The following is a 25267-nucleotide window of genomic DNA, read 5'->3' as shown; positions in this document are numbered from 1 at the left end:
CGTCTGGAGCGGCCGTGCCCCATCTTGCATGAGAGGGCTGAGTTCAGTGAGGCTAAGTCACTTGCCCAGGGTTGCACAGCTGGTTCGTGGCAGAGTCAGGATTTGAGCCCAGTTTGTCCGACTTTAGAGCCAGACCTCCTCAGTGCTTATCATTGCTGTTTCGTTTTCATTCCTCATTCTCAGTGGAGCCCAAGGAGGCTGGAGTCACAGCACATCTCTGCACTGTCCCCACGCATTTGGGAAGTGACTGGCCACGAGTCGGGCCTGGAAGCACGCTCGAGTCCCTGGCCGGCTCAGGCGGAGGCCGGCTTTCACTCTCACGTCCTCAGCGGGCCTCCTGCCTCGTGGAGCTCCTTCCTTCTGGAGCAGGGCACCCCTGCAGCCCGCCCCTGGGCTCAGAGTGGGCACTCTGAGAAAGGATGGGAGCAGGGCTCTGGGGAAGGTTGGCCGAGGGGGGACAGCGGTGCCGAGACCAGAGAGGGGAGCGGGTGTGTGGTCTCCTGTTTCTGCTTAACTCCCTCTCCGTCTCTTTGGGTGACTCGGTGTGATGGGAGAGGTCACTGGAGCAGGGCTTTGTAGCTATTTAGGATCATCATTTCATTTTCTTAGAAAAAAAAGTCGTGGAGTGCCCGAGTCGAGTCCCAGACTTGTTGAGCAGGCTGGCGGGGTGGACGAGCGGGGAGAGGTGCCCACGGAGAGTGCCCTCCTTGTGCTGGGCGGCCCTGTGGAGGGCATCCTTCTAGAACAGGGCACCGGGTTCAAGAGGGCGGCCAGGGGAGGGAGTCAGGCTGGCAGCTCTGGCGTGGAGGCGGGAGGTGAGCATCGTGAAAGTGAAGGTGCGTGAGGGCTGCTGCTGGCTCGGAGGAGCAGAGGATGCCAGGAGCTGGGTTCACAGTCTAGGCGGGCAGAGCGTCTGTCAGGAGGCCCTCGCACTGCCGTGCTGCCCACCTCCTGGGGCCCCCGCCAGGCTCTGGGATCTCAGGCACGCCCTCCGTCTCTCCCATGTGCTTCTTCCCCCACGAGTGGACTTGTAGATCCCTGTGTGCCCACCTGTGTCACTGGGGTGGGGGCTTCTGAAGTGGGGATGCAGAATGTTTTATGTGCACAGCTGTGTTTGAACTTCACAGTGACCCGAGGGTTCCCGCGTGCTCTCCATTTCACAGTTGAGCATCCTGAGGCTCAGAGAGGCAAGTTACTTTTCCCAAGGTCACACAGCTAGTCAGTATGAAGCCAGGATTTGGGCTAGGTAGGGCGAGAGGCTGCAGGGCCAGCTCTCCTCCCTCGTTGTGTTTCCCCATCCCCCGTGTGTGCCTTCAGCCTCTGCATGGGTGCGTGTGTCTGTCCCCTGGGATTCATTGGCGTCTTGGGCTGCGCTTCAAAGCTCAGGGTTAATTCTGTGCCCTTGGAGGACCCGCTGATGGTGAAGATGCTCACCGTCTCGCCCTCCTGTAAGGGTTCTCTGGGGGCTCGCTCCCACTGCACCCTCTGACTGAGGTGCCCAGGGACGCACTGCACCCAGCCGGGAAGCCAGGCCTTCCTACAGCCTCTGGAATTGCAGTGCCCACTGCCTTCCCTCGGGGATCCTGATGTCTGCACGCTTCCCCAGAGCTCAGGAGGCCGCAGGCCTGGTCCCCGGGCCCCCGCCTGAGGCCTGTGTTTCACCCCTGCCCCCTTTCCTGCCCCCGTCCCCAGCCCGGCACTGCTCGGACCCGGCTCTGCGAAGAGACTTAGGGTTAGCGAGGAGAACAGACGAATGGATGAAGCAGGGGCCAGGGAGCTGGAGCTTCTGGCAGCCCGTGCGGATGCCCTGAGCTCTCCTGGGGGACCCCTCACACCAGCACGGGCTCCCCAGAGGGGCTCTTCTGCGGTGGCGGTAGGACCCAGCCTGTTAGGGCCAGAAGCATCGGAAGTGCCCTGCTCTCTGCCTGCCACCTTGTAGTGGGCGGGGATCCCGGGGACTTGGCCGGTGAAGGGTTATGACACACACATGCACGCATGCATGTACTTGTGCACGCGTGTGCACACACACACAGACACACCACATACATGCTCTTAGCTAGAATCCTCACCTTTCTGTGTTCTTGCCTCTTCAACCCATTCTGTTGCCCATACGGCTTTTCTCATCCCCCTTGTAGTTCCAGAACATTCTCCCTGTCTACAGCTTCGCCTGTTCACCGAGAGCCATTGGATTCTGGAGTTACACAAGCCTTTTCTGACGGCTGCAGAAAGGGCTGACATCAAACACATGTGAAGGAAGTTCTTCCCTCCCTGTTAGTAAGTCACAGCCTTTCAAGAGCTTATAACCTGATACAGAGGAGAAGCCCCCCCATCTCTGAATCCCCCATCTCCAGAGCGGTGCCAGGCCTGGGGGATGAGTCATGAGTGGGACGGTCCAGGTTCCTCCCCCCGGGGCTGGAGCTGCAGCAGGAAGAGGGCGATGTGGACCAGCAGAGGCATGTGCAGTGGGGTGTGCTGGCCGTGTGGCTGGCGGGGCTGGACCTGAAGGACGAGAACCAGACGTGTTCCAGGGAGGAAGTTTGCAGACCGAGGGGTCTGTCAGGCTGAGGCTCTCAGGCCACGGTGGGCTCAGCATCTTTGAGGGACAGATGGGAGGCAGGTGGGCCTTTGCTGTTGCGACGACTGGGCTTCCCGAGTCAGTCACCATGGGAGCTGCAGGCCTGGGTGGGCCCCAGAGCCTGCGCTTCTGACCAGCCCTGGCCAGGAGGCTCCGTCTGCAGGGCAGGGGAAACTTTCTCCATCTGGTCCGTCTCCTTGAGGCCTGTGTGCCAGAGTTGATAAATGCTACCCCAGATGCTTCAGCTTGGGGAGCGTGGAGCTATCGGGGCCAACCCTCTCACTGGCAGACTGAGTCTGGGGCTGGCGAGGGCGGAGCAGGGTCTGAGCCTGGCCCTCAGCTCTTCTGCTTTCCTCTGGGTGAGCAGCCCTGCGTGCCCAGGCCTGTGGTCGGGACCCCCTCCATCGCTATCCACCCCCCCAAGTCCTTCGTTCGTTTCTTCATTTGTGATGCTGTTTCCACGCTCTTGCGGTTGCCGTTAATTCCGTGACAAGCAAATGTGGTGGCTTGCACGCAGGACTGTTCTGTACCAAGGAGAGGTGCTCAGTGGCAGCTCGCCTTGGTGGTGCTTCCTGGGCGAGCCCGCGGGGCGTGTGTGCTCAGGCTGCGCGCCTATTCATCGCTGGCGTTTGCTCGAGTGGAAACGGAGCGAACCTTTCCGCGAGTGGAATCAGTCATTAAAAAGTCGTTATCAAGTCAAATCAGCACGGTCCCCGCTTGTTTACTACTAATGACAAAACAATTTCTTTAAAAGGTACAAACAACAAACTTTCAATTTTGCGTTTTCCTCTTTGCTGGCGTCGCTAGCCTGGAGGTCTGATGGAAGAGAACCGTGGTGAAAGGCAGCATTTTGGAGATTTATTGGTCAATAAAAGAGACAATTACAGCTTGTTTATGAAGGAAAACCCCCTCCCCGGCCCTTGCGTGGTATCGGCGCTCCGGTGATGATAACTCTGTATCCAGCTCAGAACCATAAAAGTCCATGGGAAGATAGAGGATTTCAATAAAATTATGACACTCGATAAACCTTCCTGTGGAAACAAATTTTCCACGGTTATGTGACCAGTTCCAGTTGGATTTGTAACTTTAATTTGTTACTTATTGAATTTTTTGTCATCAGCTAATTGTGAAGTCCATGCTGGGGTGATGGGCGAGTCAGGCTCGTGGGCTCAGGAAGCACCGGGCACAGCAGCCAGGGGCCGGTCAGCTCTCGACCACCCACCCCGGTCTTCCTCCAGACTCGCCTGAGAAGGAAGGGCCTAGGCAGGGGTGGTGGACGGCACCGATGCTCGGGTAGTGGAGCAGTTGGCACGGTCTCTCCTCGGGACACAGTTGGGCCTCAGCTCGTGGAAGCACCAACAGAGAGAACGCCACGTGGATGGGGACCTTGGCCCCCACACCTGGAGGGTGGCTCCCGAGGTCTCGCTCCCCACGTCCGTTTCAGCTCCATGAATCTGCCTTTGAGTCAGTGCTGGTATGGGCTGACCCTGCAGCTCGCCTGGACGCCCTGCCCTGTGGGGCTGGGGGCTGGGAGGGGCACCTGGCCAGACACAGAGTGAGGCTGTACCAGGCCAGACGACCTTTCTCCAGCAGCTGCCCCAGAACACGTGTGCTGGAGAGGGATGCGCTGTGCCAGGAGTCCTGGAGGTGCATGAGTGCTGTGTGGATAAGATCGTCTGCTGTCGTCCTGTCACTGTGGGGGCCTTGTTTATAGGCCAGTGCATCGGACACTCCATCCAGGTGCTACTGCCCTTCACTGCCGTCCTTTGAGATCGGCTCAGTACCCACCTCCTTCATCAGGGCATGGAGGCTCCGGGGACGAGAGCACTGGCCTCAGTTGCCCTGCAGATCTTGTAGAAACCCCCCTCTTCCTGGGCCGTGCTGTCCCCGGGCAGAGGCCGCTGAGCCCTGCATCTTGCTCCCCGCTGTGGCCCACACACCGGAAGCCTTGACACCTCTGGGCGCCTGTTGGGAGTGCAGGCTCTCAGGCCCCGCAGACCTGCTGAATCCTCATCGACAGGTCACAAGAGCCCCGGATGTTCCTGTGCACTGGGGGTGAGAAGTGGGGCTCCAGGAAGCCTGGGCTTTCTTTGGGGGCTGATCTTCTCTATCGTGAGCTCATAGTGGGCGTCTGTCCGTGACAGCAGGTTGGAGAAGCGTGGGCCAGGAGAGGGCACGCGCTGGCCCCCAGCTCACGCCTGGAATCTGTCAGGGACCAGGTCTCCTGCGTCCACACTCGGGGTCTGGGGCTGGAAGAATCCAGATTGTCCTGTGGCTTCAGGCCCACGGTGCAGAAGGGAGACATGTGGGCAGCCCTCAGGGGAGTCTGGGGCTCCTTTCCTGGTGCCGGACACCTTTTACGCAGGTCAGTCAGAACAGCTCAGTTCCTGGACCCGGGGACACCCTGGGTCTCCACAGGCCTTCCCCTGCTGGCCTCGAGGTTTTCTCCCTTGGTGAGCATCTTAGGAAGGGATCTTCCAGTCCTGGCTCAGGAGGGCTGCCCATCTCTCCCAGGGCCCTGACTTCTGGGCTCATGCTGCCAGCCTTAATAATCCCTTCTAGCAGGGCACCCCGAGCGTGATTCTGTGTGGCTCTAAGACGGGTCCTGACACTGTGTGGGCAGTGTGTCATCCCATGAGACCTGAGCTGCACTCTTACCTGGCGCCAGCTTCTTCCCAAAACATGGAGGAAGGGTGCCGGTGTGGCTGGTGCTGGGTGATGCGCTGCAGCCTAGGATCGTGGCTGAGGGTCCCGTGAGCTCCATGGGAAGATGAGGTGCTCCCTGAGGCCAGCGCCGTTTCAGTGGGGACCCCGGGACCTTTCAGGGAGCTTAGATGGATCTCTCCTCAAACCCACTTCCTGGCCTCGTCCCACTCATGTTTTCCTGGGCTGTTGATGAGACTCAGGAAGTGACACTGACCCAGGCCACAGGGGACACAGCAGACTCAGGGAGGGGTGCCCCCACCCCTGCTGTGTGGGGCCTGTGCCCACTGCAGGTCTCCATGACTTCTGTAGCTCGAGACCAGTGGTCAGAGAGAGTGCCCAGACCAAAGGTGGGGCCACAGGCTCACTGGGCACTGGTCGTGCTCAGGCTGCACCTCGAGAGGAGCTGAGTCTCTGTCTTGGCCTCGGTGGGCTCTGTCAACGTCGTGCATCAGATGCTGCTAAGCGTTTGGCTTGAGCTCTTTGAGGAGCTGTGTGAGGGGCTCCCCGCCTGATGGCATGCCCCCTGAACTTGATCCCAAGCCTACACTCCTGCTCCTGTCTCCATGTGGTGTCACAGGTGTTTCTGCAGCATCACGTCACCACCCCGGGCCTGACCACCTGCCCTCTGTGTCCACAGGAGCGGGACGGCATGCGTGCCATCCTGGGGTCCTACGACAGTGAGCTGACCCCCGCAGAGTACTCGCCCCAGCTGACCCGGCGCATGCGTGAAGCAGAGGACATGGTGCAGAAGGTGCACGCCCACAGCTCGGAGGTGGAGGTGAGTGCAGCCGGCTGTCTGCCTTCCCGCCCACTCCACCATGCGGCTTCGGGCCACGGTCCTGCGGCCAGGGGAGGAGGCCCACGCAGGGGCTGCGGTGGGTCCTGCCACGCGCAGACCTTCAGTCCTGATTTGAGGTCGACTGCAGCTCCACTGAGCCATCATAAATATGGGTGCGCTAATAGCCATTTTGTTACAACACTCTGGCTCCGTGTGAAGCGCTGATGAAGAGAGATGTGCAGGGCAGCCTCTCTGACACCTCCAGCCGCCCCTGCATCTTTCAGTTGAGAGATTCTTCCTGTCTTCCCGCCATATGCACACTAATCAGTTCATTACGAGGCAGACGGCATGGCACCTCCAGTGCCATATGTTTGGATTTCTGGTGTGTCGGGTGATGAGGGGCTGTCGGTGACCTCAGAAATGATTCACTCGTGCGGTTGCCCTGCCTTGCTGTGCGGGGCCTGCAAGTCTAGCCCACAGCCCTGAGGCTCGCAGCATGGGCCCAGCCGTCCCTCAGGATGGGTCTGATGCACCACGCAAAGGCGGAGGCTTCCTCTCTCCTCCCTGTCTTCACTTCTTGAGTCCTGCCCGCAGGGGGCATACTCGTCCGGCTTGCACAGGACTGTCCCAGTTTCAGCAGAGAAAGTCCCTGACTTTGCCCTGTTTCCATGGTCAGCAGTGCAGCAGAGTGGTCAGCCAGCCTCCCTGTGCACCTGGAGCGGGGGCAGAGTTCAGGAGCTGGGGAGGCCACAGGCTCAGCTGGCTTCCCCACCACGTCCACTGCTCCTCTGTCGTGGTCGTTGCCGTGGAAGTTCACGTGGCCAGTCTCGGCACAGGGTGGCAGGCCTGGGCAGAGGAGCAGCGAGCAGCTGCTCTCCAGCCGTGGCAGCCACCTTCACCCTGTCGATGTTGGGGCTCCTGTCTTGGCCCTGTTTCCTCCTGGACACGGGCCCTGATGGGCGCTCTGGAAGCAGGCCAGCTCTTTGCCAGCTTCCTGCCCTCCACCTAGGCCACAGTGACCCCAGATCTTCACTGGGATAGAGACCCCTGCGCATAGCTCCTGCTCCCTCAAGTCCTCTGTCTGAGGCTGGGGTTACCCTGGGGCCCAGTGGCAGTGCTCTGGACGCTGGCTTTGCTCACCTTCCTGGCTGCTGGAGCAGAGGCCCCGCCCTCCCAGCAAAGCCATTCCACTGCCCAGGGGCTGGAGGGCTGTGGCTCTTGCTTTCTGGGGTCTGGGGGGCCGGGGCCATGTATTTCTGGCCATCTGGTCATTTCCCACATGCCCTCTGTACCTGTCCTGCACAACAGGCCCCTTTTAACTCCCACAAGGGCCCCACCCGGGCCTGAGCTGCTTCTGGGGGGAGGACCAAAGTTCAGAGAGGCGGCAGCCAGGCCTTCCTGGGCCAGGACAGCCGGGCACTGTTCCCTCGCCTTTTTGGAGCATCACCAGGCAGGTGAGGAGAGGCTGACCACCTTTGGGTGTTGGGAGTCGGCAGCCCCTTACTCTGGAAAGTGGAGGCAGTGGTTGGATTCAGTGTGCCAGTTCTGCCCAGAGGCCCGGGTCCACTTGGTGTTGAGAACTGTACACCTCCTGGCCTCCACCAGGTGGCAGCAGACAAAGCCAGCCCATCCTTCTGTAAGTCCAGTCCGGGTGGGGTGGGGGCTGTGCTCATGGCCAAGACCCAAGATCCCTTCTCGTCCCCTTCCCAGCCCTCTCTTGGAACCCGTGCTGGAGAAGGGGGTCATCCCCTGTCTCCTCTGTCCCCCTCTTCCTCCTGTTCCCCTCCCCTCTTCCACCCCTCCAGTCTGGCCTGGTCCTCCTTCCTTCCCTCACCCCCACCCCCCTGCCCTAGGCATCCTCTGACCTGGTCTGTACCTGGCACCACTATGCATAGGCTCTCTGCTCAGCAAGGCCCTGGGAGCCCCCCGCACAGTGAGGGGTCAGTGGGACTGGACTGGCATATGTAGGGGCTGTGCGTGCAGTTTCCCCAGAGCTAGCGAAGGAGCTTGGCTAGGGCGAGGCTGCCTCCACAGGAGGTCGGGGAGCACCCCCTGGAGGGGGCGGTGCCGGGTGGTACGGCTGAGGACCAAGGGTCCTGGGTGGGCCGGGTGTGGATGCCTGCCCCGTACGGGATCTGCAGTGGTCCTTTCACAAGGAGGACCCGACGAGTCAGTTACGTGCTGGCTGCGCTGGAGAGAGTGGGCCTCTGCTCTCAGGGTTGGTTGTGGGGTGAGGACGGGGTGTGGAGTTTGAGGGCCCACGTGGAGGCTTTTAGCTTTTCCAAGAGCTCTGCTCTCATCCCCCTTTCAGTGATGTACATTTTCCTCACAGAGCAGTCAGGTCGCTCACGTTGCCACACGCCGTGTAGCCATGGAGTGAGGGGTGGGACCAGGTCTCTGGCAGCCCAAGTGTGGGCAACCACCATTGCTGGCTGGAACCGAAGGGGTTTCTCCCAGATAGGAGGAACATGACAGAAGTGACCTGCACGGGGAAGCCCATGGGGAGCAGAAGGCTCTTCTCTGCCGTCTGTGGAGAGTGACACCTTTTTAAATCGAGAACAGGCGTGAGGACCTCACCTTGTCCCTGTGCATTACAGCCAGCCACCCCAGCACCCCGTCACCGGCCAACCGAATTCCCTGGGTGCGCCCAGCGAGGTTAAGCGTCATAGCCGTTCTTTCTTGGGCTCTTGGGTGGCTCCGTGAGCATCTTGGAAAGTGTGCAACCCTGAAAGGGAAGAGCCCACATTCGATCAGGACTGTTTCTCTTGGCCAGCATCACACAGACACAAAGCAAGCACCGGGAGTGTGTCCTTGCTCTCCTGTGGCCCTGGGGCCACCCCGTTCTCCACAGTGTGGATGCTTGTCATCCCTGGAGGAAGTCTGAGTTAGGGAGAATGTGGCCCCAACTTCAGAAACTAAACCCTTTAGCAAAGAAAAGGAAAGGATTTGGAGAGGGGGAGGGGATGTCTTGGAGTCAGGAAAGAGGTGGGACGAGCTCCCAGGTGAAGTGGATTTGAAGTGACGGTACCCACCATGCCCAGAGCTGCAGCACCGAGAGCAGCCCGACCAGTCCCGCCCGCTGTGAGAGCCAGTGACTGCATGTGGAAGGAGCACGGAGCTGGTCAGAGGACCCCGGGCAAGTCCCGCCTCTTCTGCTGTCACCTTCTGTGACTGACCTCTCACTCTAACAGGGTTCCTGGGTATCCTGGGCCCCCCAGGTGAGGGTGGGTGGGCAGAGGTCGGGCCATTGCAGTAACTGTCATTCTGTCTGTAGACCAGGATGGGGAGAGCACCTGGAGGCATTTCGAGGTGCTTGGTTCCAGCAGGGTGAAGGACTATAGAGAGGAACCCCTGGCAAGGTGGCACACGGGTCATTTGATGTGGTGGTTCCTTGGGAAGCAGGATATCGAGAGAAAAGGGTGGAGTGCCCCTCTGCTGGGCCCAGGTAGCAGCCGGGGCTGGGGCCTGGCTCTGCTCTGTTTGCAGTTTGCTGACCCTTCTCCCAGGTTCTAGAGCCTCATGGAGATTCCAGGAGGGGGTGGCAGAGCCTCACTTGAAGGCGAAACACCAAAACTGGACTGCTGGCCTGACTCAGCTTTAGTCCCTGCCATTTCCTGTTAGAGCTGAGAGTTGCTGTGCACATCTGAATGGATGGAGTAGATGGTCGATGGATCAGGGATGGGTAGGTGGTGAGTACGGGAGCGGGGGATCCATTCTCTCTATTCGTGTTGACTGAGCGCTACTCTGTGGCAGTCCTGGGACCCCCAGCCCAGACGCCCTTCCTGTCTCCAGCCTGACCCTTTGTGGAGATAGGCCTCTGGGTCAAGACTGTCCGCTGTGAGGCAGCTCAGACACTGGGCACCCGGGCTCTGAACCCCGTGTCGCCCTCTGAGGCCCTGAGCGGCTTCCAGGCCCTCTCAGGTTGGTGCCTCAGTGTGGATCCTCTGATGCGGTAACGGGGAAACATTGCCATTCATCTGGTGCTGCACGCCTTGCCTCTCCTTGGCTTGCCTCTTCTCGCCTCTCCTCTCCTCGCCTCGCCTCTCCTCGCCTCTCCTCTCCTCTCCTCACCTCGCCTCACCTCGCCTCGCTGTGCCAGCGCTCCAGGGCAGGGCTTGTCATCTCCACTTTGCAGTGGAGGAAACTGAGTCCCTGGTGGAGGAGGGCTGAGCCGGGACTGGTCTCTCTGCCTTCACTGCAGCACGGCCGCTGCTCGGGCGCCCTCGCCAGGCCATCCTTCGGTGCCGTCCAGCCAGGAGCCAGCCCCCCTGCCCAGGCCCGCTCCCGCCTCTCAGCAGGCCCAGCCCCTCAGCTGCTGTGTGGCCCCAGACCTGCGCTCCTGCTCCAGGCCGAGCCCTAACAGGCAGGGAGGCCCTCTCTTGCTGTTGCAGTTCTCAGGCCCCAAGGAAGGGAACCAGCTCTGAGATGCCCCAGGCTTTGAAACCGCCCTCTAGGTCATGGTACCCTCACACCGGACCCTGGACCCCCCACCCAGTAGGCTGCGGGCTGGTGCCTCCTGGGCTTTTGGGGGGTGGGTTTCCCTAGTCTTGTTTCATTAGCATCTTACATGTCAGGAATCGGAGAACCAGCACACTTGGAGACCTTTGAAAGCAGCTGCACGCTGCCTGTCGAAAGTTTATTTGCTGAGTGTCACATACTGACACACGGTGAAGAGCTATGTAACTTCACAGGACCCATTGGCTGAGGGTCCCTTCATGTCTCCCAGACAGCCCATCCATTGTTCTGCCGGGAGGCAAGCACCATTTGGGGGGCGCAGGCTGGCTCAGGAGGAGCAGGGGAGGACCAGTTACGCCCCAGGACCACCCGTTTTGTTCAGCTGTCCTAAAGAGCCACAGGGACAGTGTGGTGCATGCTGGGAAAACGCCCCCACAGCCCCCCGGGCCTGATTACAGAGATGGATTAACTCAAGTAACGAGGACGTTGCCTCCCCCGCCCACCTGATGTCTCATCGCTGGTCCAGAAGGCAGGGTCCAGGGGACCGTTGAGAGGGAGAATGTCGTGAGCCGTGTTGGGGTTCAGGGTGTGCCTGACGTGCCCATCGGAAACTTCTTTCTGCTTCTCCCCACCTCCACCGATTTCTCTTTTCCTTCGTTTCCAGTCTCTGTCCCTTGTCTCCCTTATTTTCCTTCTGTTCTCTCTTCATGTCTGTTTCTATGGTGTCCCTTCTCTCTCCTCTTTGGCTTCCCTCTCCACCCCAGCCCTCACCCCAAGCTCTTGTTTCTTCTCACTCAGGGGTCAGCAGGCTTTGTCTGTAAAAGGCCAGTCGATTCTGCGGGCTGTGCGACCACATGGTCTCGGTCCCAGCCCCTCGGCTCTGGAGTTGTAGCTGGAGAGTGGCCGTGGCCATCTGTAAATGGTGGGCGTGCTGTGTGCCAATAAAGCTTTATTGACAAAGCAGGGGGGCTGGATTTGGGTGCAGACTGTAGCTGTTGGACCCCTGTTCTAGCGTGTCTCTTGTGCCCGAGGAGAGAGCTGCGTGACCCCACAGGACGTCGCTTGCCCTCTGTGCCGGGAACCCGTAGCCGGGGTGTCCCCGCCCCCTGGGTGCAGGGAGAGCCGGATCCGGACCTCGTCTTCACTGGCGGGGAGCGGGGAGCACGGGGGCACGGGGATTTGGAGAGCTCATCGGCTTCTTCCAGTCATTGCATTTCACCCGTTTAGCTTAATCAGTCAGTTCTAATGGGGAACATGTTTTGATCCTGGCAAAAACATTTCAGTAAAACAAACGGGAAGTGTTGAGAGTGGGAGAATCCCAGTAGCCTGACTCTGGTGAAGTTTGTGCCGTTTTGCATGGATTTTATTTATTCCGTTTAATAAAGCGGCTGCGGATGTTGGTAGCATATGTCACGAATCCTCCTCTGTCGACGGAGCTATAAATATGCAGTGCATGCTGCCTTGATTCAACATATCAGCCTGATTTGTTTTTCCAATTTATTTAATTAAAACAGATTATGGTGCTGCTGGCTGCATGGAGGGATGTGGAAAGTCCCAATTTGGGGTTACAGTGGATCTGAAATAATTTCCGACTTCCAGCTCGGGAGGATGAGCGTCACCGTGCGTGCATCTCCCTCTCCCCCCGTCACCGCTGTCAGGGCGCAGATGAGACAGTTTCTGTCCTCACCTCCTTGCATGGGTGGCTCGCTTCAGGAAGAACGTCAGCTTTTGAACCGTAGGTCGTTCACCAGGTCCAGTCCCTTTCTTAGGAATGTGTGCATTTACGGCTCCCCTCATATAGTGAACTTGAGCTGACTCTCCTCGAATGAAGCACAGATAAAACCGAGTGAAGCATCTTGAGGCAGAGTTAGAAGATAAGCAATATGTTAAAGAGAAGTGGAAACAGGAAGGGAGTTAACATGAAGAAAGCAGCTCCGGAAACCCAGGTGTGGGAGTCCGCTGCGATGGACCCGGTGTCTCAACGTGCAGAGACCGAGGGGGACACAGGACAGGTTGCCGCTCTCAGCACCGGCTCCTAGAGTCAGGACAGGGGTGTCTGTGCAGGAGGTCAGAGCCGGGAACAAGCGGCTTCTGTTTACGGGGCTGTTGCATGTGCCAAATTCTTTACATACCTTTTTTGGTTTAATTCCCACAACAGCTCCGGGAGGTGGGAGTTAATACCCATTTTATAGATGGGGTAGATGATGCTCTGTGAGCTGAGGAGATTAAAGCTTGTAGAGGTCCAGTCGCTGCCCCAGCTTTACGGAGATGTGATTGACAGATCAAGCTGTGTGTGCTTAAGATGTGCGATAGGATGATTTGACGCTTGTCTACACAGTCAATCCTGATCGCAGTCAACGAATCAGCATACCCCTCATCTCACATCGTTCTGTTTGCGTGTGAGAGCACTTAAGACCTGCTTTCTTAGCGTGTTTCTAGTATATAATGTTATTGTTAACTCGAGTCTGTACCGTGTACAGCGTGCTGTGCGTTAGGTCCCCAGGTCTTAGTCACCTTATAACAAGTTTGTCCCCTTGACCAGCAGCCCCCAGTCCTCCCCGTCCGCCCGGCTCCTGGCAGCCACCATTCTACTCTCTGTTTCTATGAGTTTGACTCTTTTAGATTCACACATACGTGACGTCATGCAGTATTTATCCTTCTGCGTCTGGCTTATTTCACTTAGCATGATGTCCTCCGGTTTTATCCATGTTGTCATAAATTACGGGATCTACTTCTTTTTTAAGGTTGAATAGTATTCCGTTATATGTATATACCACATCATCTTTATCCATTCATCCTTGGACAGACACTTTGTTTGTTTCCATGTCTTGGCCCTTGTGAATGATGCTGCAGGGGACATGGGAGTGCAGATAGCTCTTCAAGATAGTGATTTTATTTCCTTTGGCTATATTCCCAGAAGTGGAGTTGCTGGGTCATATGAATCAGTTCTATTTTTAATTGTTTGAGAAAGCCTCCATCCCGTTTCCCATAGTGGCTGGGCCGGTTTACAGACCCACCAGCAGTGCACAGCACGTCCTCGCCAACGCTTGCTCTCTGAGGCCTGTTTGACGATGCCCATCCTGACAGGGTGAGGTGATTGTCTCCTTGTGGCTCTGATTGCATTTCCCCGATACTTAGTGATGCTGAGCACCTTTTCATGGACCTGTCAGCCATTTGTAGTATTCTTTGGAAAAATTTCTGTTCAGGTCCTTTGCCCATTTTTTAATTAGGTATTTCTATTTCTGCTATTGAGTTTTATGAATTCCTTGTATATATTGGCTGTTAACCCCTCGTCAGATACATGGTTTGCAAATATTTTCTCCTATTCGGTAGGTTGCCTTTCCTTTTTTTCATGGTTTTCTTTGCTGTGCAGAAGGCTTTTAGTTTATTTTTTGCTTTTGTTGCTTGTGCTTTTGGTGTCGTATCTAAAAAACCATCGCCAAGACCAATGTCAAGAAGCTTTTTCCCTGTTTTTTTTCCTACGAGTTTTATGGTTTTAGGTCTTTAATCTCTTTTGAGTTGATTTTTGTGTATGGTGTAAGATAAGGGTCCAATTTCAGTCTTTTGCATGTGGTTATCCAGTTTTCCCAGCGCCATTTTTTGAAGAGACTCTGTTTCCCACCCTCGTGTATCCTTGGCACCCTTGTCAAAGATTAGTTGACTGTATGTGTGTAGATTTATTTCTGGGCTCCCTATTCTGTTCTGTTGATCTATGTGTCTATTTTTATGCCAATACCATACAGTTTCGATTACTGCAGTTTATAATATAATTTGAAAGCAGGAAGTGTGATACCTCCAGCTTTGTTCTTCTTGCTCAAGATCCCTTTAGCTATTAGAGATATTTTGTGCTTCCATACAAATTGTAGGATTTTTTTCTATTTTTCAAAAATGTCATTGGAATTTTGATAGGGATTGCGTTGAATCTGTAGATTGCTCTGGGTAGTATGGACGTGTTAACAGTATTACTGCTTCCAGCCCATGAGCACAGAATATCTTTCCATTTATTTGTGTCTTTAGTTTTCTGTCATCAATATCTTATAATTTTGAGTATATAGATCTCTTACCTCCTTGGTTAAATTTATTCCTAAGTATTTTTATTGTTTTTTGATGCTATCATAAGCGGGATTGTTTTATTTCTTTTTCAGATAGTTCATTGTTAGTGTATAGAAATGCAACTTATTTTTGTGTGTTGATTTTATATCCTGTAACTTCACTGAATTCACTTATTCTGACAGTTTTGGTGGGATCTTTAGGATTTTCTATATATAAGATCACGTCATCTGCAAACAGATTTTTACTTCTTTTCCGATTAGGATGCCTTTTATTTCTTTTTCTTGCCTGATTGCTCTGGCTCGAATTTCCAGTACCATGTTGAATAAGAGTGGTGAGAGTGGGCACCCTTGTCTTGTTCCTGAGCTTTCGACCTCTCACCGTTGAGTATGATGTTACCTGTGGGCTTGTCCTATATGGCCTTTATTATGTTGAAGGACATTCTTTTGGGACCTAATTAATTTTTATCAAGAAGGGATGTTGAATTTTGTCAAATGCTTTTTCCTCATCTATTGAGATGATCATGTGATTTTTATCCTTCATTCTGTCAGTAGGGTGTATCACGTTTTGTTGAGGATTTTTACATCTATGTTCATCAGGATGTGGGCCTGTGGTTTCCTTTCTTGTGGTGTCCTTGTCTGGCTTTGGTGGCAGGGTTATGCTGGCCTTATAAAATGAGTGAGGATGTCCTCCCGCCTTTGGTGTTTGGAGGCGTTTGGGAAGGATTTGGCTTTAGTTCTTTAGCTGGTAGAATTTGCCAGGCAAGCTGCAAGGTCCAGGGCTTTTCTTTGTTGGGAGGTTTTTTTATTACTGATTCAATCTCCTTACTCGTTATGAGTCTTCAGATGGTCTATTTCTTTGTGCTTTATTCTGGATCAGTTGTATGTTCTAGGACTTTACTCATTTCTTCTAGTTGTCCAGTTTGTTGGTATATAATTGTTCATGGTGGTCTTTTATGATCTTTTGTATTTCTGTGGTATCAGTTGTAATGTCTCCTCTTTTGTTTCTGATTTTATTTACTTGAGTCTTATCCCGTTCTTTCTTAGTCTAGCTGAAGGTTTGTCAATTTTGTTTATCTTGTACAGAAACCAGCTCTTAGTTCTGCTGATCTCCTCCTTCTCGGCGGGGTGGCTGTCTGAGTCAGTGTGTGTGGGGAGGATAGTGGGAGGCTCCTGCTCCACCCCGAGCTGACCCTCGGATCCGTCCCTTGTTTCAGGTCCACCGCTGGGATGAGGAGACTTTGGGATTGGCCTGCTTTGTCTGGTGATGGTCTGAATGGCTTGTGAATACTGTCTGCTGGGGCCTCCCCCAGCTCTGTAGGGGAGCTTGTGGGGGTGGGGCTGCACTTCCGTGGTCCAGGCCCGCTCTGTGAGAACCCTGCCTGCAGGGAACCACCTGGGCTGTTCAAGGGGCTGGGCTGAGCCCAGGACCGGGTCCAGGTGTCCGCTGCGGGAGTGACCCCTGTGGCCCTCTGAGCGCCTTGCGGGCCGCCATGCTCTAGGTCTGAGAGAGGTATCAGCTTCTCAGACTGCGACAGCGGGTCCTGGTGGGTGCACTGGGGCCAGGGCCACCCATCAGAGCCCCAGGCTCTGGGCGGAGCACCTGGCCACATGAGCTGTCTCCCTGCTTGCGTGTCACCGTGCTCTGCAGCCATGAGAAGCGTAGCTCACACCTGTCTTTGGGCTGCCATGCACTTCGGGAGGGCTCCTCTCTGCCCCTTGGGGGCTGCTGCCGGATAGAAGCCATGAGTGGGTCTGGATGCTCTTGCCTGAAGGGCCCCCGATGACCGGCATCGTCTCCTCCTTTTTCCTTACACGTTGTCACTAACCCATGTGTGAAGTGCAGCAGAAAGGCAGGAGGCCTGGGGCTCCCATCTCATTCCCTCGGGGTGACCTGTGATCTTGGGGCCCCCAGACTTCCCTGGTCTCCAGCCTCCCCCCCGTAAGGCGTGTGGGAACTGTGCTGCGTGCTCTCGGGTCCTCCCCAGCCCGGCCATTGAGGAGTTTTGCCCAGCCTGTCCCCAGCCTGTGCCCTACCTGCAGGGCCTGCTTCTCCGCTGTGCCTGGGGTCCTGTGGTGGCGGGGTGCTGGGCCGGCTGCAGCAGTTCTCACTTTGAGACGAAAATAGCCACCGAGGTCTCAAGCAGCCTCTCCCTATCGCAAGCGGTACGTGGCCTGGGGCTCATGTCTGAGCGCATGCGGCTACCTGGAGGCCCAGCTGGAGCACCAGTGCCCCCACCAGGAGGAGCTGTGTGGGCTTCTGGGCACCACTCCAGGCCTGATGTGGCTCTGAGGTCACTCACTGTGGCCGGGGACCCTGGGCTGTGTCAGGGCGTCCTCTCCCCATACCTCGTCCACCTCACATGTGCTCCCGGGTGTGCTGCCTCCTCTGGGACAGGCTGTTCCCTTCTTCCTGTGTCCCCCCCACGTGCACCCCCCACACTCTACCTGCTTCCAGACTTCCGGCTGGCCGCTGGGGATGGGCAGTAACCGGGAGGGTCTGTGCCAGCCTGAGGCTGTTCCAAGTGTCCATTCCCTTCAGGAGGTGCCCTAGGCCTTGCTACCTGTAAGCAGCTGTGCGGAGAGGCTGAGGGGAGCCTCGGGCACACCCCACGGCCCCCACCAGCTGACTGCTCCCTAGCCTCCCGCTGTCAGCCAGAGACCCCCGGAAGGCTCGCCTCCACAGGACCCCTGTCACCATCTTGGGTCCCTCCTGACGTGCAGAGCGAGCGCCAGCTCGGCGAGCACCTACCTGCTTGCTCTCCTTTCCCAGCTGAGGAGACTGGAGAGGGCTGAGCAGGTCACCAGGAGGATGTGACGTCCGAGTCCTCCCGGTGCTGGCAGCGGTCAGGCCGAGTGAAAGGGGCACGTGTGTGCTCCTGCCGGGGTGGCTCTGCCGAGCCCCACTGCCCTGTCGCAGAACGCGGCTTCCTGGAGAGAACCGCCATACCTGAGGCCCAAACTGCGGAGTCTGTGCGCCCCGCTGGATCTCCCTCCAGGAGGTGAGCAGTGACCACTGCACCCTGGCTCCCGGACCTGTGCACTGTGTCTGAGGGTGCCAGCGCACTGTCCTCCTCCCTCCTGAGGCATGAACCCGAGGTCAGGTCCTTGTCTTGCTTTGCACGAGGCCTCGGTGTCCTGGGCAGAGCCAGGAGCCTGCACGTTGTCAGTGGAATGAGTGCCGTGGACACCGTAACCCCGCGCGAGGCCCCCTGTGGCTGAGGAGGCACAGTGGTGGGGCTGATGTGGCCCGAGGCTCCTCTCTGCTTAGGCAGCAGCCTGGCTCTAGCAGAAAACCTCAAGGAGAAAGCAGGAATAAATCAGCTGCACCGTCAGCTGCTTTTCCTGAATCTCTGTGGGGCCGAGCAGGACAGAGTGGGAACAGACGCCAGCCCGTTGAGGGGCTGCTCTTAAAGAACAGCCACTTTCTGCTAGAGGCGATGCCTGCCAATGTCCTGGCTGGGGCCTGGGGGTGGGTTCCCGGGGTGCCCAGCCCCAGCTGCCCGGGGGCATCCATGGGGTGGAGTGACGCTTGTAGGCACAGCAGGAAGGTGTCCATGAGCTCGATCCAGATGTGGGGCCCTGATCTAGGGCCTGGCTGCAGCCTCTTGGAGAGTGGCAGGTGACTGGCCACCGCAGGGGTCTGTCCCTCTGGCATGGTCTGGTCTTCGGAATCCCTCTCTCCCGGTGCTGCCGGCAGACTCTGCACCTTCATCGGGTGAGGTGCACGTGGTGCCCGTCTCCGTCCTCTGTGAGAAAGCCTGGCGTGCTAGAACTGGTGGGTCCTTCAGTGTCCACTCTCCAGGTGTGGACTGGAAGATCCAGGGAGACGTCGTCATCGGGCTGGGCCGCCGGCTGGGGTGGGCAGACATGCCCAACACTCGGTTCAGGTCATTTTGTTTCGGTCAACTGCTTCGGCTCAGTCCTGGTCACCAATTGAGCTCCTTTCTCTGTGACATACTCAAGGATGCTCTTCCGCACGGACATCTCCCTTCACTCGTCAGCTGAGGATGCTGATTCCAGGGCCCACGTGGGGCCACAGTCCCTGCCCAATGCTGGTCTCTCCTCTCCCTGATTTCCTTGGGCCTCCATGTCTCGTACTGGGCGTGGACGTGGCCAGTCAGGTCTGAGTGACTCTGGGTGATGGTGACAAGACTTCAGACTGGCCCTTGGGGAGGCATCTGCTGCCCTGCCCCTCAGTCTCGTGACAGCAGTGGACGTGGAAGATGCATAATTCAGGTGCTGCTGTAGGAGCCTCGAGGGCCTTCCCTCCCCCCAGCAGATCTGGGTGCCTTCTCGCCCACAGACACTGGACCCTGGACCCTCCTTATGTGGCCCGCATACCTGTTGATGCTGTGAGGCCAGGAATGGAGGCTGTTAGCCTCCTGGGGCTGCCGTGAGACGTGACCACAAACCACGTGGCTTAGGACAACAGAAATTTACTCTTTTGCTGTCCTGGAGGCCAGAAGTCGAGGTCAGGGTGTCAGCAGGGCTGATTCCTTCTGAGTCTCCGAGGGAGAGTCTGTTCCAGGCCTCTCTCACAGCTTCAGGGGGCTCCAGCAGTCCTGGGCATTCCTGGGCTTGTGGCTGCATCACTTTCATCTCTGCTTTTGTTGTCGCGCGGCCTTCTCCCTGTGTCTGTGAGTCTTGCATCCCTCTCCTTTCTCTTACAAGGACAGCTGCCGTTGGATTTGGGCCTGCCCTAAAGCCAGGATGATCTCTTTCGAGATCCTTCATCAAATGAAGATGAAAGGTCCTTTCATCTGTAAGGACTCCATTTCCAAGAAAGGTCCCTTCGCAGGTCCTGGCGTTAGGACTTGACCTGTCTTTTGGGGACAAGATTCAGCCACTCCAGGGAGGAAGGTGTGGTTCCCTGTCAGTGTTGTGACAGCCCCACGTCCAAGGGGGCGTCGGCACGCTGACCCTCCAGCCCAGCCACTGCAGCTGGGAGAAGCCAGCGCTCTGTAGGGGACCAGGGGCCCTGCCTGTGACCTTCCAGCCTGACGGGGTTTAGAAATGTCCTCAGAGCAGGAGTCTTGCCTTCCAGCAAGGTTCACGTGCGAAGAACGAAGTCACGGGTCACAGTTCTGGAACGGGGCGATTGTCTGGTGCTGTGCCTGCCTCGGCCTCCGCCTGGCCCCTCCTCACCCAGCATCCGGGTTGGGCCCTCCACTGATCTCTGCTTTTCTTCCCCACAAGTACCGTGGGCGCCGCGGAACCCGGGAAATCTGAGTCTGTTGGGGAGTTGCTGGGGCCCTGGGGCCTTTGATGAAATTACTGCCAGGCTGAGCCTGCGGCAGAGCCCACCCGGGAGCCGCCTGGGACCCTCTTGGGGTCCTCTCGGCTGCCTCTGCACCTCTGGGGCTGGGTACACCTCTCAGTCCCTTGATAGGATTTCCTTCAAAACCGAGTGCTGGTGCTGCCCCAGGCCAGACCACCTGGTGTCCTCCTGGCTCTGCCAGCAGAAGCCCAGGCTGAGGTGCTCTGCTCACGTGTCAGGGGCGCCAGTGACAGTGCCTCCCCTGTGGAGAGAGGTGCCGAGGGCCAGAAGAATCAGTCACGTGGAAGCTTCATCGCGTATCGGCCGTTGTTGATCGGCAAACCCCGGGCGGCCCTCTGCCTTGCCCTGAATGCCAGGTTTTGCTAGTATGGGTGTTTTTCTGGGTAGAGATTATATAACTTTCATAAATTCTCAAGGGGAATGTCTAACTCGGAAAAGTGAGGACTCCTTGATTTTGTATTTGAAGAAACTGAAGTTGTGTGGCCTTCCATCTGGGAGGTCAGCCTGGTTATGTGAGGGTGTTCCAGAGCATTTGAGGCATTGATGTCATTTTCCCAACTTAATAATACTCTGTGTGTGTGTGTGTGTGTGTGTGTGTGTGTGTGTGGAGTGTGTGCTCTGGGAGCATGTGTATGTGTGTGAGCACGTGTGTGGTCTCGTTTTGCCCTGCGTTGGATGTGAGCCCGCCCTGCCCCCCAGCCAGAGTACAGGTACCCCAGGAGCAGAGATCGAGGGCATGGACCTCATGCCGGAGGAGGGACCCCGACTGCATGCAGTCACAGTTGTAGAGGCAGAGGACCGGGACGGGCCGACCCCACTGAGCGGTATGTGGCAGGGAGCAGGGTGCCTGGGGCTGATGCAGCACCGGGAAGGGCTTCCAGTGGGGTCTGGGGCTCTCCAGGCAGCGTCCACACTGTGCTGTGTGTGGGGCCTGGCCTCCTGGGGCTGGGACTGTCCCAGCATCCTGTGTGAGCCCAGGCCCGGGGGCAGGTGCAGAGGGGATGGAGCCCAGAGACTTGTCAGTGGTCTCAACCAGGCACTGTGGCAATTTGGAGGGGTGCTGGGGTCTGGAGGAGGGTCTGTGGGGCCACTGAGTGTCCAGTGCCGAGAGCGATGGGTTGGGGCTGTGCTGCTGGTAGGATGTGGGGCGGGACGCAGACCTGTGGAGGACAGAGCCCCAGGGCCAACGTGCAGCCTCTGGTCCTCACTGGCAGAGGCGGGGCCGGCTCTTTCTCTGCTTGGGGTCTGGGTCCCAGGGCCCTCTGGCCTCTCCGCCTGCCACATGGTCCTCATGTCCTCCCACCTCGCTCAGGGCTGTGCTTTGCATTTTCCCTGTCCACTGAAGCCGTCCACGTGTCCGACTTCTGGTTCCCAGGGGGGTCTGGGTCGGGGTCAGCTTCCGAGTCAGAAGCCCACTGAGCTTCCTTGTACTGGCGCAGACTTGCCAGGAGCCCTGTGGGCCTGAGACCCGGTGATAACCTGACCCCTCCCTGCCCGTTCTGCCTCGACCTGCCGGCCGCTTTCACTACATCTGAAACTTCAAAGTGACTTCAAAATAAAATTTTTAAAGAAACCAATTCAGAGCTGACAGCAGTCGTTGTCGGCCAAGTGTGACTGTATGGCAGAGCCCCCGGCCGAGTGCCCCCTCTCCTCAGGGGGGTGGGTGGCAGAGCCCCCGGCCGTGTGATCCTTCTCCTGAGGGGAGTGGGCGGCAGAGTCCCCGGCCGTGTGATCCCTCTCCTCAGGGGGGTGGGCGGCAGAGCCCCTGGCTGTGTGATCCCTCTTTGTGAGGGGTGGGCTGCACTGACTGAGGGTGGTACTCTGTGGGAGAAGGGACTTGAGCACCTGCTGGGGTCAGCCCTCATGTTCCCACCTTCTAGAAGCCTCCCCACTGTTCCCGGTGGCAGGTTAACTAACTCAGGAGCACAGGAAAGGGAGTAGAATCAATCCTCAGTACATTATTCTTTCTTATTTTGGGAATTTTAAGTTTTTACAGTCAACTTTGTTGAAATATAGTTTATATGCAGTAAAATTCAGTACAGTTTGATGGATTTTGACAAACGTGTGTAGTTGTGTAACCGCCGCCAAGCCATGGTATGGAGCAGTTTCAGCCCCGGAGCTGCTCTGCACCCCTTGCAGCAGCCCCCCTGCCCGGCCCCGGGGACCCTGTCTGTTTCCTGCCGCCACAGCGTAGCCTTTCCAGGCCTCGTGTCGATGGCGTCCTACGGCCATGTGTCTGCCGCTTTGCTGTGCCCAGGGCTTTTGAGATTCACCCACTTGTTGCATCAACAGTTCATTTCTTTTTATTGCTAAATAGGATTGCATTTTGTACGGCTATATTCAAATTTGGGTCTCCGTCCATCAAGTGGTGGATGTTAGGGTCTTTTCGGTTCCTGCCCATTGTGGATAAAGCTGCAGCGCATCTCCCAACACAAGTCCTCGTGCAGACACGTTTGTGTGTTTCTGGGGTGTGTACCAGGAGAGGGCTTGTTGGGTCCTGGGGAAAACGTGCACTTAACTCTTACCAGAAACTGCCAACCTGCCTGCCCAAGCGGCTGCGCTGTCTCGTGTCCCACCGTCGAGAAGTCTCCCTGCGGCACGTGCCAGGGCTCCAGCGCCCGCGTCCTTCCCACTCTGGGCGCCGTCGGTCTGATCTCCCTGACGACCGAGAACTGCTGGAGCTTCTCCTGTGCTGTCTGGCCGTCAGCGCGCCTTCCCTGGTGAGGCGTCTGTCCGGACCTGCCCCTCATCCTCCTTCTGGGAAGTCTGCCTGCAGCATCCGGGGACTTCTGCCTGGCCCCTCCCTGCCTGTGTCCCAAGGCGCTGCGTGGTGGGCAGTGAGCTGGTCGGTGGCGGCCTGCGTATCTCCTCCTCCCAGGGCCAGAGTTCTGTGCTGTTCTCTGATGCCAGAAAACCATCGTCTCGTGCGTTGTGTCTGGTTTGCTGGTTGACTGAGGCAGGAGGGTGAATCTGGTGCCCACTGCTCCATCTTGTCCAGAAGCAGAATTCATCCCCTCGAGAGGCCTCTCCACGCCCCCTCTGGGAGCCACGCTGCCCGTGGAAGCCGCGGGAGCTCTCCCTGGACCCTTGTGGCCCCTGCTCCTGCGCTGGCTCGCCTCTCCTGGCTGTAGGCTGTGCATGTGTTGCTGTGCCCTTTGTCTTTCTATCCCCAGGACATTTTCACTGAATGACAGAGGTGAGGGAGGGATTTTCAGGATGTCTGCTCTGTGCAGGCCTTCTGCTGGAAGCTTCTAGGCTCTCGATCTGTGGATTTGCCTCGCAGGCGGGAGGTCAGGCCAGGCGGTCAGTACCCCCATCCACAGGGCGTGCCCCGACCCTGCCGTGGCCCGCTCTGTCCACTCCCCCCACGGTTTAAAGGCAGGCTTTCTGCTCTTGGGAGACTTCCTGCACAGCCCCTCGGGGCGGTCAATGCACCAGCGGCTGCACCTCTCACGTGGAGCCCAGCGTCCTCCTGTTCTCAGGAGCTCCCGCTTCCCGCCCTTCCCAGCCGCTCCTCCCACGCCCATGCATTTGCCCTTAGGAACATCTGCAAACCCAGCCCAGAGGCTCTCTGCCGCTGCCTGCCCTGTCTCACCTCATCCCCTGGTCATGTGTCCCCCTCGCCTGGAATCCCAACCTCTCTGCCTGCTGGGCTTGTCGGGGGCCTCTTGATCCGTCCCCAGCCTGGAGCCTTCTGCACTCGCAGGGTCTTAGACACGGAAGCCCACTGGGGGACGGAAGCCCATTGGAAGCCCATTCAACCCTCTGATGGAGACGATGCGACAGGTCATGTCATCATTTTCGTTGATGGGGAGCTTCCTGCTCTTAGAAACTTCTTCCTTTTGTGTAGCAGAGCTGTCCCTCTCTTTCTCCCTGGTTGGTCCTCCAGGGTGCTGGAGTGTATGTGAGGTCTGCCTTTTCTTGGAAGTGTAACGTACACACACACACACAAGCACACCTCCTAAGTGTGCAAGCTTAAGGAGTTCTCACCCAGGGAACACGGCTCTGCAGCCACTGCCCAGATGGAGACAGAGCATCGTCAGCCCCAGCAGTCACTCGTTACCTTGTGGTCATGACTTCTGTCCTTGGGTTAAAGGTAGCTCCTGCGTCTCTGGAAGTTCTCTTCCTTCACGGCTAAACGGCTCAGCGTGATGCCCTCTGCTGTCCCAGTCACCTCTTTGGGAGTACTTTAGTTGGTCAGTGTCTGCCTCGATGAACATGGCCTGTCCCCCAGGAGACTAGAATCTTACACAGCTGCAGCTGACTGGCGGGAGTGAGCTGAGCCCCCTGATGCCCTGGCTGTGGTGGCAGACCCTTGCGGGCCCCATTCCTCGGGTTGTGTTTTTCTAAGGGCTGCTCCAGGGCAGGTGTCCCCTGGGCAAATGCGGGCAAAGGCTCGATTCCAATTGCAGTGTTGACTTTTCTCCGAGTCAGGTTTCTGCCAATTATTCTGGCTTCTTGGGATCTCTCTAAATCTTACTGATCTCATTGTATTTGCAATATTTGCAAGCCCCGTCGTGTGAGGATTTGAGAAGCACACTTTCTGCATTTCTTTCAAGTCATTGCTGGGAATGTTGGAGTGGGTGAGGCACAGGGACGAGCTTATGGGATCAGCATCTGCTGGTAATCAGTCTCTGCTTTAAGTTTCCCGGCCGGTGGCCAATCCACCGTCTCTGCAGCCCAGCGTTCAGTCATGTCTTCACAGAAGCCGAGATGAAGTGTCCTGCAGATGTTGGCGGCGGCGTCCTGGCCTAACTGCCCGGAGCCCAGCCTAACACTGAGCCCTCTGGGGCCTCGCCTACTCTCCCTGCAGGCCTGGACTGGCTCCCAGAGGTCACCGCTGGATGTCTGTGACATCACTTCCTCACTCATTCACAGGGTCTGAGCGCGGAGGTGCGTGAGCATGGAGCTGTCCTGGGCGCGGCCACAGGCAGACCCAGTCCTACCATGGACTACCTTTCCCTGCCAACCCCCATGTCCACATAAATCTACTGCAGCGTGTTGCTTCCTGCCCTGCTGACGGGCATCTTGGTGGCTCTGATTTCCCTGTTGCAGTGCTCGAGGACCGGTTTGTCTGGGTTGGCTATGCACGTGTCTCGCAGTTTCTTTGAATGCGCAGCTGAGTGGGATCGCGGAGTCAGAGGAGCTGCGACTGTGCGGCTTGGGGAGGCACCGCAGTATTCCCAGCGTGCTTTACCGCCAGTGTGGATGATCCCCCGTGCTCTGATCGCCAGACTCCTGCATTTCTGCCCGCTGCATGGGTGCAAAGCGGTGTTTCCTGGTGGATCTCCATGTGCGTTTTCCTGATCAGTGACGCTGCTTCCCTTGTCATGCGGTCACTATCCACACGTGTTTCCTCCACTGGGTGATGTCTGTCTCAATCTCTGGTCCATTTTTCTTCACATCGTTTGTTTTCCTTACTG

The 25267-nt window shown here is 57.2% G+C and overlaps 1 protein-coding gene across 4 annotated transcripts in view; it reads left to right on the top strand.

The window, feature by feature from the left end:
* Positions 1-25267, top strand: part of MAD1L1 (mitotic arrest deficient 1 like 1) — a 413365-nt gene that overhangs the window by 210594 nt on the left and 177504 nt on the right. For 3 of the 4 annotated variants that reach the window (XM_046666480.1, XM_046666478.1, XM_046666479.1), the window contains one exon: positions 5919-6059. The exons of the other annotated variant lie outside the window; for it this stretch is intronic. In XM_046666480.1, the coding sequence (XP_046522436.1) occupies positions 5919-6059 (141 nt within the window). The remainder of the gene's footprint in view (positions 1-5918; positions 6060-25267) is intronic. 4 annotated transcript variants of the gene reach the window in all.

Source organism: Equus quagga, chromosome 7, assembly GCF_021613505.1.
Source record: "Equus quagga isolate Etosha38 chromosome 7, UCLA_HA_Equagga_1.0, whole genome shotgun sequence".
NCBI classification, from domain to species: Eukaryota; Metazoa; Chordata; class Mammalia; order Perissodactyla; family Equidae; genus Equus; species Equus quagga.
Note: the sequence above shows the minus strand (reverse complement) of the source record. Positions and strands in the feature narration are given on the sequence as shown.